The sequence below is a fragment of the Lagenorhynchus albirostris genome, chromosome 4 (genome assembly GCF_949774975.1).
Source record: "Lagenorhynchus albirostris chromosome 4, mLagAlb1.1, whole genome shotgun sequence".
NCBI classification, from domain to species: Eukaryota; Metazoa; Chordata; class Mammalia; order Artiodactyla; family Delphinidae; genus Lagenorhynchus; species Lagenorhynchus albirostris.
In genome coordinates, this window is record NC_083098.1 from 113,007,379 (window position 1) to 113,019,711 (window position 12,333).

General features: G+C 36.9%; 1 protein-coding gene across 1 annotated transcript in view; it reads right to left on the reverse strand.

The window, feature by feature from the left end:
- Window positions 1–326: 326 nt before the first annotated feature.
- Window positions 327–12,333, reverse strand: part of TACR3 (tachykinin receptor 3) — a 60,329-nt gene continuing 48,322 nt past the window's right edge. Inside the window, exons 4-5 of the mRNA XM_060147368.1 lie at window positions 2,054–2,250; window positions 327–639 (exon numbers count right to left, since the gene is read on the reverse strand). Coding sequence (XP_060003351.1) covers window positions 327–639; window positions 2,054–2,250 — 510 coding nt within the window. The remainder of the gene's footprint in view (window positions 640–2,053; window positions 2,251–12,333) is intronic.

Sequence of the window (12,333 nt, forward strand, 5' to 3'; positions counted from 1 at the left end):
AGGGTCACAAATGTATATTGCAATTTTTCAGTGAGAAAAATGGAACATTCTACAAGTATTTCTCAGTATATTTTTCTGTTACATATAATAATTCAGTTTTCAAAGAATATATTTAAAGGCCATTTTACTTTTGAGGGGGCAAATATCTGAATAGTGTCTTTGTTACACTTATATGCTATCTTTCTCAGTTGAAACATAGTTGCCTGAAAATTACCCTTCTATTTTCAGAGAATATGTAGGACAGGGCTGACGGACAATCAGGAGGGTGTGGGCCTATGGTGGCACCATTATGGCCTCACCCTACTCTTTCAGCTGAGGAAATGGATTTAGGAATATTCATCCACAGAAGTATAGGGTGAGCTTATGAAACTTGAAGTGGTGGAGGCAGATTTGGAATTCTGGCGGGAGCAGCCATTGAAGCTTGGGTCTCTTGGAGGCACTCTCTTCTTCCGACTGGATTTGGTCTTAACCACATCATTGGGGTCAAACACCACTGTCATGGACTCCATCCTGGTAACAGTGTACAGGCTGCTTTGCCGAGCCGGGTGAAACCTGGTGGTCTTGAGCTCCAGCTCATCATAGCTAGAAACTTTGATGAAAGGACACCAGCGGAATGCTCTCTTGAAGCCAGCTCGAAATCTGAGGAGAAGCAGGCCATGGGAAGAAAAAGTCATGTTTTCAAGTGGAAATTTCCTTCAACTGGTGCAGAAAGCCCTACTTAATGCAGTTAAGCCAACTCAGTTTTTAAATTTAATTTTCTAGTCAAACTCTTAGAATTTATGCCACAGTATTTGTACTAGTCTTCTACGTTCTTCTTGTTTGAATTGAATCTTAATTTTCCACCAATGAGAAGCAAGTCATCATATAGTAAAAGCACAGTATCACTAATCAATATGCCAAAGAAAGAGTGTATGTTTCTTCAATAATTTTATACATTTACATAAGTGAATTAAGTTTGCTGGGTAAGGCACTTAAAAATGACATATTTCAAAATAGCTTCTTACAGAAATAATCACACATTTATAAAGTCTCATTTAATATTAAAATTAATTGCTTATCTGGATGGTTTTTATCTAATCATATATGAAAGTGCAAAATCCTTGGCTTTGTAAACCATTACATGAAGTTGATTAAAAACAGATGTGCTGCTTATGGGGAGGTTTGAATTGATATATGGCTTATGCACTTACTGAAAAAAAGTAAGAATTTAGTAGTTTTTAAGAAACTTGAGGAACGGTGTGGTAGAGGTCCAACTGGAAAGCGAGCTTAGGATTTAGGTCATGTAGTTACTTCCATGAAATTCAGTTTCTACTTGTGCTAAACCACATAGGTTTATTAAGGAAATTATTGACCCTATGAAACTTAACCCTTCTCCTCCATGTGCTGACCTTACAACTAAGGTGTTTTTTATCTGGAAACCACAGTTTACCTTTTTTTTTTCCCAGTCTTAAATTGAACTGTGAATATTTCTACTTTTCTTTCCAACTTCACTTTAAAAAATAACGCCACCAGAGGCTGCACCCTGTCTAACTCGCTGACCTCATTATGCTGGAAGGAAGATTGTCATTCTTTTCCTTAGTGTTGCTTCTGTTGCTCTCACTATTTTGAAGTCTATTTACAAGACATCCTTTTTAATAGAGTCCACTCACATATGCCATCATCTCTCCATCTGTGCATTTCTACAATGTGCCTTCATTTCTTCGAGGACTTGAGCACATTTTCAACTCTCCTCCTTTAATTAATAACAGGGCATTTCTTTTTCCTTGGCAAGTATAATTCTAAAGGGTTTGGAGAGAGAATTTGGCCTATATAAAACCCACCCAGTTAGAATCCCTAAAAGCATTGATTTGAGGAGGTAATTTTTAAGGTGAGCTATTTCATTAAATAGGGAGGAGTCTAGAAAAATATCTAGCTCTGTGCTCCTCTCAGTGAATTTTTCAATTTTCCCTTCCTTTTGAATTTTAAATGCGCATCAGGGAGCTGGAACAGCATTATATGCTTTCACTGAAGTCAGAAGTGAAAAGGAGCTTGCATTTGGTAATCTTGTGTTTACCTCTTATTCAGACAGCAGTAGATGATGGGGTTGTACATGGTTGAGCTCATTGCCAGCCAAAAGCTAGCCAGGTAGACCTGCTGAATATATTTCCACCTATTTAGTTGTTGATAGATTGCAGTGAGGATGAAGTAAATATGATAGGGCAGCCAGCAGATGGCAAATGTCACCACGACAATAATCATCATTTTTACAACCTGGGAAGACAGAAAGAGGTCATTTTTGGCAAATATAAAAGTCATTGTATCTATTAGTTCTAATAGCCTACTGCAAATCATATTTTTCTGCCAATACAGTTAAATACATAGCATGCCTAAGAAATAGTCAATATATTAAAAAATGTCAAGATAATATAAGGATAGTTACCTAAGGTAAGTTTCAAGAAAGCGTGCTTGTGTCACCTAGTGAATGGGTGGCAATCACTCAAACAGAACCAAATATATTTTAATTGGCTTGAAGAAAATACGTGTTTATAAAACATCAAAAAGCCTGGGGGAGATAGAAGCAAGAGCTAGGATTTGGCTGTGCTAGCCTGAACTGTAAAACAGTGAAGACATTATATCTAGAGCACTGACTGTTGAGTCACAGTGGAGGTACATCAGGCTGTAGTGGCTGAGTGTGTTCTGCAGTATTTATTATAGTCTGAGTATAGGTTATGACTATTTAGATTTCTTTACCCTAATACCATTCTCACTGGGAAACCGTCTGAATGTTACCTTGGTTTCTTTTCTAATCTGATATTGGTAAAGGTTTCTCTGGATAGTGAAAAAGGATATTCACATTAGTTTGAGAAAATATCACTACTTTTAAATTTGTAAGTAGGCAATTGGCTTATACAACTGGTTTATATACCAATTTCTTTGAGTTTGGTAAGCATGGGTCATTTCCTCTGTTCTAACTTTTGAACCACAATATGCTGGAAAGCTCTAGTCAAAGTAGAATGTCAATCTCTATTGCTCCTCCACTAGTCTTTAAATTCCTAAAAGACATAGAGAATGTCTTAATTATATTAACGTCCCCAGCACCTAGCACAGTCTCTAGCGTATTGCTGGAGATAGATAATTAGATATAAAATGAATGAATAATGAACGACAATGTACAATTCGTAACAGGAAGTTGACTGGGAGGATGTTTTGTGTGTCTGTAAATAAGATAAAATCTGTTCCATTGTGTCTGTAAGAAAGGTAGACCGAAAGTTATTGAACACCGTGAGCAGCTTCGCTTTCTATGTGAAAGGAAATAATAATAACAATATCCTCGGATAACCTCACTTAATATTTCTCATTACCAATCTGTCGAGTAAATTTGTTCATACTTCTTTTGGGAATTTGTAAAAAGTTTAGAATAATAAATAAAATAATTTTGAGGCTTAACCACAGTCACAGAACACCAATCAGAGAAAGTCCGGATGTAAACAGCCTATGTAGCATCTGGAAACTATGAAAGTACATTATTTAAGTACTGGACTCATTATTTGATTGCAAGTTGGGATTCAGATGAAAGTTGACAAGATTAAAAATCATGAGAGACATGATTCTAGAAATAGACAAGGCATGAAATGGATCAATGTGGAAGGCAAAGCTTTCCCAAGGGCCTAATCGCGGTTAGCATCCAGGTATTTAGTATTAGCTGATGGTAATTGGCCATCAGAGCTGAAAATCCAGGTCAGTAGCTCACAGAATGTCATCACTGGCCCCACCATGCAGTGTTTTGATTTTCTCAATGTTCTGTCAATTGCATTTTTTTCTGAATAACTGTGTTCAGAATTCTGTGTTTTATCTCTCCTATTTTTTATTCATATATTTGTAGAATACAAGTAAGGAGTCTATTTGATTATAATTTTACATTTATACAATGTTTCACACATCTAACAACTTATTAATTGGTTTTCAATTGCACTTTAGGAAGCTGAGGCAAAGACCAAAAGATTTGATGACTGTGATTCATGGAATCTAAGTTAAAATTTTTAAAACTCAGCCTCTTAAGTCTGTTTTTTCTGCTTACAATTAATAAGATTTATTGAATGTCTATTGGGTCTAAAAAACATAATAGAGAAAAATAATGAGTAGAGAACCAATTCCTTATCCTGAAGAAGATTATAATGTAATGAAAAATGCAAAAATGTAAATTAAAACTGCATAAGAATGGGGATGCAAACGTGTAAATAAATTGAAAATATTTATGAGAACTTACTAGTTTATTATAAGCAGGAATGAAACTTACTAGTTTATTATAAGCAGGAATGACTCAATGCATGTTACCTGTAGACTCAGGGAAGTTTAAACTGAATGACATGGATTTAATTGATTTTTTTCATTCTTCAATATGTGAACATCCTATTGTTCCTTGAACATTGTACACAAGCTCCTGTCCAAGATTATTCTCCCTGGCTTCTCCCTCTCCTTCTTCCCCCAGTTATTCTCACTGGCTAGCAACCTCATCTCATTCAAACCTTTGCACAGTTGTCACTTTTTCTGTGAATCATTTTCTGACCAGCCTATTTAAAATCGCAATCTGTCTTTCCAGCACCCCAAACCCCTTAGCTTGCTCTTTACTTTCAGTTGGTTGTGTTTATTCTTTACTTTGTGTCTCCTTATGCTAGAACACAAAAAAAGCAAGAATGTTCTGCTTGTTTTCTTTACTTATGTATTTCAGGCATGTAGACTGGATTTCACACATAATTGGTGTTCAGAGTTTTGAAAAATAAGTAAATGAAACTGAATACAAAAGCTAAAAGACTTTTAGTTGGCTAAGTGATGTTCACAGTTTTACTGTGTCATGAATCACTGGTATCATTTGTCCTCCAATTTTAAAATGAACATGTGTATATAAAGCTATTTCCCTTTTCTAGGCAAACAAATTCAGGTAAAGCATATTAGTGCACAAACAGTATTACCGATATATTATTTTGAATGCGTGAAAGCATTGCATTTCGTTCTGAATAAATGTTAAGGGTAAGAAAAATATTTATGACAATGTGAACATGGTACAAGCTACTGTGTTAAATACAGAATCAGCAAATGTACATAAAAGCTTATTTAATTGCTTTTATACAGACTAACCAGTTTCCCTTTGCATGAAACTGTTTTTCAACAATAGCTGAAGAGCTGCAAAGGCTATCAGAGTCTTGTAATGTGACTTCCTACCATCAATGTGGAAGAAGTCTGGAATATGGGAAAATTGAAGTGCATGTGTAGAAAGAGTATCAGATAACTTATAATTCACATATATATGGCCTTAAGGACCCTGTTGCAAAACATTTAGAAACCTATTTGAAGATTTTTAGGAAAAATCTAAAAGAACCTAAAAGAAAGGATCTTTTACCGTGAAACAACAGCTATATTTTATTGATTTATTGCTCTCAAATACATTTTAACCATTACCTTGGGTCTCTGCTCATAAAATCTTCTGGAATGATTTCATATATCAAACTTTCAGGCCCCCAGGTTTGATGTAAATGCAAAAGTAGGTTCCTGGGTAGACAAAATTGCCTTGCTTTGTGAAATGCTGAAGTCAAGAAATTGTAATGATCTTCCTCATAAAAAGGCAAGGGAAAGAGCACTTTGAAGCACAAACCTTGAGCAATGATAGATGTGCAACTGCTCAGTTCCCCTGTGTCTCATGGCTGGACAATGGTACTAGCTCAGACAGGCTACATATGCTAAGCAGGAAAGTTGGTGGACTTTCTGAAACTCCTGATAACGTTTTAGGCAAGATAAGAGACTGGGATAGAGATGACTCAAATCTTTCACCGTGCCTTAACAAATTTTATTGTAACTTGATACAAAGATTGATCGATGTTGGGTATTTCTTGAAGCTGAAAGACATATCCAGCTTCTGAGGCGATTGGATTTACTCTCCATGGCAACATGGATAGCTGTGGCCGTCCATTGTCCTTGGCACAGGGACTTACCAGTTGAGAAAGAAGGGAGGTGGGACAAGGGAGGTAGCTCTTATAGCAACATTGCCTCTTCTTAATAGTTTAGAATCCACTTTACTCATACATAGGCAGGATGGAAATGCACGTCATAAGTTAGTGAGAATAAGCTTTAGGCACCTTTTCTTCAGGTATCAGGGAAAAAAAAATCTTTGACTTTCTATCCTGTACAGGTTAGACTGGAATGCCTGCAGCTGTTCTTATCTATCATATTAAATTAATGCAGGATGGATGATTTTGAGGTTTTAAGGTGTAAGAGAAAAAAGAATCAGTCTAGGAAATTAATTTGCCAGTCTAGGAAATATTGCCAACCTTAAAAAAATCTAGGAATTATATTCTTCAAGGGGGAATTTATTCTTTTTAAATGTCTGAATTGGAAATGGTCAACTGTATGTGAGAAGGAACTTCTTGTTTTGATTAAAACCTCAGAGCATGTTTTGAAGAACCATCCCATGGACTATATACCCTACCACTTCTCTGTACCTTTTATCTGCACAAATGTTCTTAAATAACCATTATATCTCCTTAGGTCAAAATTACAGGCCTGCTTATTCTAACTTCATACTAGCAAATTAAAATAATATTCTCAAGAGTAAGGTATGGAAAAAAATTAATGACAAGCATCAAAATCTAAAGTACTACTTCTTGGACTATTTAGGTTGGGCTTTTGCTGCTTCAGTTTAAAAGAACATGCTTAAAAATTTCAGTCCCAAGGGAGAAAAAGAGAACTAAGTAGTAACACTTGTGAAAAAAGTTCAGGATAGTCCGGAAGATGAGTTGAATTTTGCCAGTAATTTCAGAATTAGAGTGATTATAGGTGTATTTTGTTAGTGTCATCCAAGAAATTTGACACCGTTGCCAACTCCAACTAGCATGACTATTCAATTAACATTAGCTTAGAGCAATGCCTGTAAGGAATTATGTCAAGGTGAAACAAATGAGAAAACCCTATGTGTATATACATGGAATGTGGAAAATATTTCTGTGTGAGTGTGTGTGTGTGTGTGTGTGTGTGTGTGAGTGTGTGTGTGTGTGTGCAGTATTGTGTTTGGATTCTACTTCTTTACACTTCATTGGTCATGCTTCATTTTTAATGTAATTTCACTTTTCCACTGGAAACTTAGAATTTTAAAGTATTGTAAGATTTCAGGTTTATGATGATCTGAAGACATAAAAAGGAATGCAGCCAGCAGCCACAAAAAGGAAGACGGGAGGACATTAGAATAAGAAGTCCATTAAGGCAAGAGGAAATAAAGTTTGATGTTATGGGATCATGGTTAAAGATAAAAACTTATGGAGGCTTGTTATGGACTCAATTATGTCCTCACCACTACATTCTTTAAAGTTTACATGCCTTTTTATTTATTAGAAGTTTTTTCTAGATTTATTGAGATATAATTGGCATGTAACATTGTGCAAGTTTAAAGTGTACAAAATAATGATTTGATACATGTTATCTATTGTGAGAAGATTATCCCAGGTGGGTTAGTTAACACCTTCATTACATCACATAATTACCCTTTGTGCGTGTGTGTGTTGAGAACATTTAAGATCTACTCTCTTAACATCTGTGAGGCATCCCCAGTGGCTTGTGAGCTGGCTTCCTGATGGAGTCCATGATGGGTTAGTAGGATCCAAGTCCCTTTGATACGCTCAGTTTGGAGCCCTGCCTGCCGTTCTCCCAGCTGCTCTCTGTCCCCTAGTTGTGCAGATCTCCACAGTCTTCTGGATGGAGGGAGACAGAGATGGGTATCTTTGGCAGGGCCGCACACATCCGAGGAAGCCTGGCACTCCCCCGTCACATGCTCTTATTGCCCCCCCAGGGAGAAATCACAGCTGAGAATGCCCTCTTGGCACTGAGCTGTGTCACCTTGGGGAAGAGGTGATGTGTGTAAAGTCAGTTTGTTCCTCTTACTCTTTCCATTGCATCCAATCTCAGACTTTTTTGTGCTGGAACTTCTCTGCTGGACTCCTGGACTTCCACAAAGGCTCTCTGATCCATGGGTGACTGTCTAAATCACTTTTTTCAAGGGACTCCTGGTTCACAGCTAAGCAGGGGCAGAGCTGGTTCATGGGCCACTCAGGGGTTCACAGCCAAACAGAAGTCTGTACGTCTATTATCTGTCTTCCTGTGGGCAAGACTCTCCCAGCTATGGTGCTGGTGACGGAACCAAAGCCAGACGGGGCTGTAGCCAAGTCCTCAGAGGTATGAAGCTGTTTCTAGATCTGTAGCTGAGACCGTGGTAGGTGAGTCAGCCGCCAGGGTGCAGGCCATTCTTCAAAGTGACTCTCCTCATTCTTGGACTGCACTGCAGTTTCACAGTCTCCTACCTGGATCTCCCAGTTTCTACGGCACTCTTGCCCATGGATAGATGCCAAATTGTTGTTGTTGAGTGGGGCTATGATGAAGGACATCTTATTTGGCCATCTTGCTGATGTCACTCCCCCAGATTAATAGATTGAAGTCCTAACCCTCACTACCTCAGCACCTCAGCATGTGACTGTATGTGGAGACAGGGTCTTTAAAGAAGTAATTAAGTTAAAATAAGGTCATTAGTGTGGGACCTAAACCAATATGACTGGTGTTCTTAAAAGAAGAGGTGGGGCTTCCCTGGTGGTGCAGTGGTTGAGAGTCCACCTGCCGATGCAGGGGACACGGGTTCGTGCCCCGGTCCGGGAAGATCCCACATGCCACGGAGCGGCTAGGCCCGTGAGCCATGGCCGTTGAGCCTGCGCGTCCGGAACCTGTGCTCCGCAACGGGAGAGGCCACAACAGTGAGAGGCCCACATACCGCAAAAAAAAAAAAAAAAAAAAGGAAGAGGTGATTAGAATACAGATACACAGAAGGAAGACCATGTGAAGACAGAGGGTTACAGCCATCTGCAACATAGCAGAGTGATCTTAGAAGAACCCAACCCTTGGTGACACCTTGAACTCAGACTTCTAGCTTCCAGAATTGTGAGAAAATATTTCTGTTGTTTACAAGTCTATGGTATTTTGTTATGCAGCCTGAATAGATTAATACAGTGTTTGAAATGCTAAGGAGAGTATATTACATATGGCTTAATTCCAGCAAAGTAGGAGGCAAAATACTATACAAGTTCCCAGTGAAAATGGAGACTTCCAGAGAGGTTTTGATTGCCTGGAAATTGCTTTCGGGGAAGTAAAGGATAGACCAGGATCTCTATTTCCATCACTTGAGCCTCTCTTAGGTTATATATGGCCTTCCTCACAAGCACTGTTTTCCATGATAATTCCTTTGTAACAGAAATGACAAGCACAGAGAAAGCTTACTTGCTGGGCAAGGTGATAGATTCTTTGTGGTTGTTATACAAGTCAAAAATCCAATTGAATTTGTCACTTGAGCTTACACTGAAGAGTGGTTCCTTTGATTAAGGCAAAAGGCTTCTTTGTTATCAAACTTAGGTATTCACTTCTGAAGGAGCAGATCTGGCTTGTTAGTATTTAGAGGAAGATAGTTAAAATAGAAAATAGCCAGAAAAAATTTCTATGGTTTATAAAACAATAGAAGCAAATTTATCTACCAGTATTTCAGCTATTCAAATAAATAAGACCAACTTCAACAAGAATCAACAAAAAACAAGTTGTCACATGTTATGAATATTGGGGCCAAGTCATGTTTTTGAGGCTTCTTTTATAGTAGAATAGGGAAAAATGTCAAAATATGGTTTAAAAATGTGGTTTACTTTAAAGGTATACATCTAGCTAATAACACAAAAATGTAATAAAATTATAGTACTCAGAACATATGGACAAAATATATAAATGTATCATTCATAATGAACTACAAGGTGATAGTTTGGTAATGGGACTGGAATTTGAAATTGATCGATATCTTCTGATGTTACTTATTGAGATGGCCTGGGTTGTTACACTGTAACTGGACAGCAATAGAGAGCCCACTCCTGACTTTACATTTCAAATTTCTCTCTCTTAAATTCTGGAAGGTATAGCAGTGTTTTACAATTTCTCATTCTGTGCTCTACTTAAGGACTTTCTTATCTTGTCCTTCAAAACTTCTATTTCCTTATCTTTCCCTTTACTACCTTTCTGAGCTAGTTTGTGATGACACAGTTTCTGTGCTACAGAAACAATGCTCAGCTTGCTGGAGTGACACACTCAGCCAGGTAGTTCTAACAGTCATTTTGAGAATCACGAAAGGAAAGTCAAGCTGATAGTTACATTGTCGTTTGAGAGACTTATGGCCAGTGGATACATTTGAGGGCAGAAGTGGTATATGAGTCAGTGGAGTTGCGTCCCTCTTTGATTTTAGTAAAAGGCTTAGTGCTTTTTATATTCATTTTAAAACTTTCAAATATATGAATTTATTTAAACTCCATGAAAAACCTTTGACCATATAGTTTCTCCATTTTATGGATGAGGGATTTAAAACCAAGGAGGGAGATGATTTCTTAAGATCCCAAAGGCAAGTTCAGAGCTAGGATTACTGGGCCTCTTCCTTCTTCATTAGCTAGGGATCATTTTGTATACATTCTGCTTCTCAAGACCCTGAAAAATAGCCTTTGCTTCTTTCCTCACGTAGCATTCTCAGGGGATGCTTAAGTGAAGGGTAGTCAAAGAATCTTATTCCACTAAGGGACAGCTCAAATGAGATTTATGTGATATGAGATATTTTTCTAAATCTGGAAGGGAAAAGAGTGAGAAAATAAGTTGGAATGGTGGAGTGGGCCCGAGAATTTGAGGTTGGAACCTGGCTGATCTAACACTACATGAATAAGGACAGATTTATCTGTACTAAAACTATGAAATAGGGACTCAATACTTCAAATATTTTATGTGCTCATATGGTACCACTTACTTCCACGTTATTTATTTATGTCAAACACAGTTAAAGACAAATGGAAAAAAAGCATAAATCTTTGACAATATCATATATTCATAATACCTGGAAACCATAAAGCAAGTCTGCTGAAAGGACTGTTTTAGTCTCAAATAAATAGGTACTGTTAGGGTTTAGGATCTTTTGACAGACAGAAGTGGGGGAGAGAGTCAAGAAGATTTCTGTCTCAGTTACCCTTTTGGGGAAGAGGGTGTAAAAGAGGAAAGAGCTGCAATCAACTGCCAGGTCATCTCATCCTTCTCTGTTCTAGAAGTTGCAAGGAGGGATCTGGTATCTTGAGAATGTGCCTGGCCAGGTGAAGGGCTAGGCTGACATCATTTGCCAGAACAGCAGATTTTATGCCTTGATATGTGTTTATATATCTTGTCCTTTTAGAAACACAGTGTTGTTAATAAATTGTGGTCTGAAAGGTTGAGCCAGCCAGTGTCTTTTGCAATTGGCTTTTATCTTAAAGGTGTGCATACTTTAATTGTTTTTTAAACAGCATAAATCTAGAATATTTAAGATTACTCTTTTCTATATTTCTATAGAAAATAAGATCAGTCACTGAAAATTAATTTTTTTCTCTATAGTATATGACAAACTAAGAAAACTGGTTTATTAATAAATGTTGTCCTTATTTGTAGTTACCTTGAAATAAATCTACATGATTTGCACATGTTTACTGCTGGAATGCCCTAATCCAGTTTCTTTCCCCATAAAATTTTCTCTCCATCCTTTGGGAGAGTACCTCAAGTTCACCTCTTGGAGTAGCTTCCCTCATTTCTTCATGCAGGTAGGGTTAAATACTTCCTAATTAGATTTAGCATACTATACTTATAACACAGATACATGTTACAGTCGAGCATGTTTCTGTTTTCTTCTGTCTGGATATGGGGACATGCATTATTCATCTTTGTGTCTCCAAAACTTAGCATAGTTCTTGACATTCAATAAATACCTATTGACTGAGGATATTTTAATTTTACCAACCACTTTATGAACACTTTAATTGCAAAAAATATCATTTATCTTTGTCTTACCAGTTTTTTGCCCTACCATGTACATAATAGGATTTCAAAAATATTATTTCAGTGAATAAAACAAAAACACCTTTGTATATTTTAAACCAAAATTAAAATCATTATTATTGCCCTTGGCTTTTGTATTTAGCAGGATATTTGGAAAGAATAGCTATATGAACCATGTGAAGGTACAGCTTTAAGAAAGAAGTTCAATTATGTTTGCTTACTTGATCTATTATATCCTTAAATTACAATTGTTCTACAATAATGCCACTTTTCTAAAGAAACCAAGGCCCTAGGCTCTCAAGATACAGTGCTAAATTAAAAAGAAAAAAAAGTTGTCTATTTTCACAGAATTTACATCCTATTAAAGATGTAGTCATTACATAATAAATACACAAATACATATGAAATTACAAATTATGATGAATTCTATGGAGAAAAAGAATTATATCT